This window comes from Microtus pennsylvanicus, chromosome 8, assembly GCF_037038515.1.
Source record: "Microtus pennsylvanicus isolate mMicPen1 chromosome 8, mMicPen1.hap1, whole genome shotgun sequence".
In the NCBI taxonomy this organism is placed as follows: Eukaryota; Metazoa; Chordata; class Mammalia; order Rodentia; family Cricetidae; genus Microtus; species Microtus pennsylvanicus.
Window position 1 is genome coordinate 14777729 of NC_134586.1, and position 2778 is coordinate 14780506.

Sequence of the window (2778 nt, forward strand, 5' to 3'; positions counted from 1 at the left end):
TATTCCCTCCCGCCAAGAGTCCCGAGAAAGAAACTCTACTGTAGAGACCTCAGCAGTGGGTCTCAAACTGTGGGTCTCAACTCCTTTGGGGGTCTCATATCAGATATCCTTCATACCAGGTATTTACATTGTGATTCATAACAGTAGTGAAATTACATTCATGAAGTAGCAACAAAATAATTTTATTTTGGGGGTCACCACAACGTGAGGAACTGTATTAAAGGGTCTCATCATCTGACAACTGGGGAACCTGATTAGGACCGAGCGAGGCCCCCTGAATACAGGTGACAAGGGTGTGGCTTGGGCCGTATATAGGGCCAGTGGCAGTGGGACCAGGATCTTACTCTAATACGTGAACTTTGTAGAGACCATTCTCTATGGAGAGATAGCTTACTCAGTCTAGGCACAGGGTGGGGGTGGGGGGAATAACACCTTGGTCCTGCCTCAAGTAGGGGACAGGACAGACCTAGTAGACTTCCCAGGGGAGGCCTTAACTCGCTGAGGAATGGGTAGGAGGTGGGGAGCAGGAGGAGAGAATGGAAGGAGAACTGGGACTGATATGTAAAAATAAATTAGTTAATTTAAAAGATTTACATATAGGTTGCCTTTTCTTGTTTTTTTTTTAAATTACGTTTTAAAAAATTTTTATTTAGTGTAGATGTTAAGGAATGAGCTACTGCCTGTGTGCAGAGGTCAGAGGACAACCTATGCAAGTTAATTCTCTTCTTCAACCATGTGGGGGCCCAGGGATCAAACTCAGATAGTCTTGTTAGTGGCGGGCACCTTTACCTACGAGCCAGCCATCTTCCTGGCCTTAGCTCAGCCTTTCTCATTGTTAATAATACTTTTGGAAAACAAGATATACTTTAATTCTAGTGAAGTTCAATTTTTTATTTTTCTTTTGTGGCTCATGTCTTAGTGTATTTTATTTGTTTGGTTTTGATTTGTTACACTACTTTATGTGTGTGTTGTGTGCAGTCTTGTCTGCCGTGGCACACCTGTGGAGGGCAGAGAATAAATTCCACCAAATGGGTCCTGAAGATCAAACCTGAGTCCTGAGGCTTCTCAATGGGTGCCTTTATCCATTGAGCCATTACCAACCCACATCTTGGTGGGAGAGTTGGGATGAACCTATTATCAAATCCAAAGTCATAAAAATGCAGCCGTATGTTTTCTTCCAAAAGTTTTATGAATTCTTACTCTTAAGTCCTTGCTCTGCTTTGCAGTAACTTGTACCTGGTATTCAGGTTGGGGCCCGACGCATCCCGTTGCCTACAGGTGTCCAGTGATTTCAGAACCACTTACTGACGACTGTATTCTCCCCTGGTGAGTGCTTTGGTGTCTGATGAAAAAGATCTCTTCACCTGGATCCAACACCGGTGCACAGACCCCTGGGTCTCTCATGATGCTGGTGTACCACTGCCTCAGTTATTGTTGTTTTGTGCTGACTTTACATTAAAAAAAATGTGTGTCTTCCAACTTTTTCTTTCTCAAGATTAGTTTTGACCTATTCTGGCCCCTTGCAAACTCAGCAGTTTCTACAGAGAAGCTGAGATTTGCGTAGGATTTTCACTGAGTTCACACACCATCCTGAAGGATGCTTATGTCTTGGCAAGTGCTAACTCTGATCCACACGCATGAAGCGATTTCCATTTATTTAGAGCCTGTTGAGTATCTTTCAACAATATCTTGTACTTTTCACACTATGCTTTTCATAAGTTTTGTCAAATTTATTCTCGCCTTTTTAAATTTTAGCACTTTAAAAAGTTGAATTGATTTCTTAATACTCTTTTTTTGGATCATTCATTGAGGTATCTAAGTAGGCAAAGGGGTGTGCTCCCGCGGCTACAGGGCTCACGTGGTCACCAGTCGGTTCTCTGCGTCGCACGTGGGGTCCAGCTGTTTGTACCCAACTGCCACCACAGCGTCTCGCCATGCCCGCAGACCTCAGCAAGTGGACCGGGCCGCTGAGCCTACAGGAGGTGGATGAGCGCCCACAACACCCACTGCAGGTCACCTACGCTGGAGTGGAGCTGGATGAGCTGGGACAAGTGCTGACACCTACTCAGGTTAAGAACAGACCCAGTAGCATTTCATGGGATGGCCTTGACCCAGCGAAACTCTACACCTTAGTCCTCACAGACCCGGATGCTCCCAGCAGGAAAGACCCCAAGTACAGGGAGTGGCACCATTTCCTGGTGGTCAACATGAAGGGCAACGACATCAGCAGTGGGAAGGTCCTCTCGGATTATGTGGGTTCTGGGCCTCCCAGTGGCACCGGCCTCCATCGCTACGTGTGGCTGGTGTACGAGCAGGACAAGCCACTGAAGTGTGACGAGCCCATTCTCAGCAACAGGTCAGGAGACCACCGCGGCAAATTCAAGGTGGCGGCTTTCCGCAAGAAGTATCACCTGGGAGCCCCGGTAGCCGGCACGTGTTACCAGGCGGAATGGGACGATTATGTACCCAAGCTGTACAAGCAGCTGTCTGGGAAATAGGGGAGTCGCTTGCCAGTCCTAGCCACCCCCCTGCAGTGTCATGGGACTGAACAATGAGTAACAAGACTCTCTCCTCGCTCCCACCCTGCACAGGGGAGACTCCGGCTGTTTGGGGGCAGTAGTTTAGGTGACTCTTGCTTGTTGCTTGCCCTAAAGACTCCAGTTTGTTTTGGTCAAATTTAAGCTCCATCTGGTGGCTATTTGCCACTGTGATGGGGTTGTTACTCTGTTTTTAAAAGAATAGTAACTCCAAGAGTAGAGAAGGCAGAAAGAAAGAAAG

The 2778-nt window shown here is 46.9% G+C and overlaps 1 protein-coding gene across 1 annotated transcript; it reads left to right on the forward strand.

Moving 5' to 3' along the window:
• The first annotated feature begins 1934 nt into the window (after positions 1 to 1934).
• On the forward strand, positions 1935 to 2498 carry LOC142855436 (phosphatidylethanolamine-binding protein 1). Its single transcript, XM_075981931.1, has one exon. It carries the CDS (start codon positions 1935 to 1937, stop codon positions 2496 to 2498), a length of 564 nt encoding a protein of 187 aa, XP_075838046.1.
• Positions 2499 to 2778: the final 280 nt, after the last annotated feature.

Excerpts from the sequence above, each read along its gene's own strand:
- LOC142855436 (XM_075981931.1), top strand. The coding sequence starts at position 1,935 with ATGCCCGCAGACCTCAGCAAGTGGACCGGGCCGCTGAGCCTACAGGAG.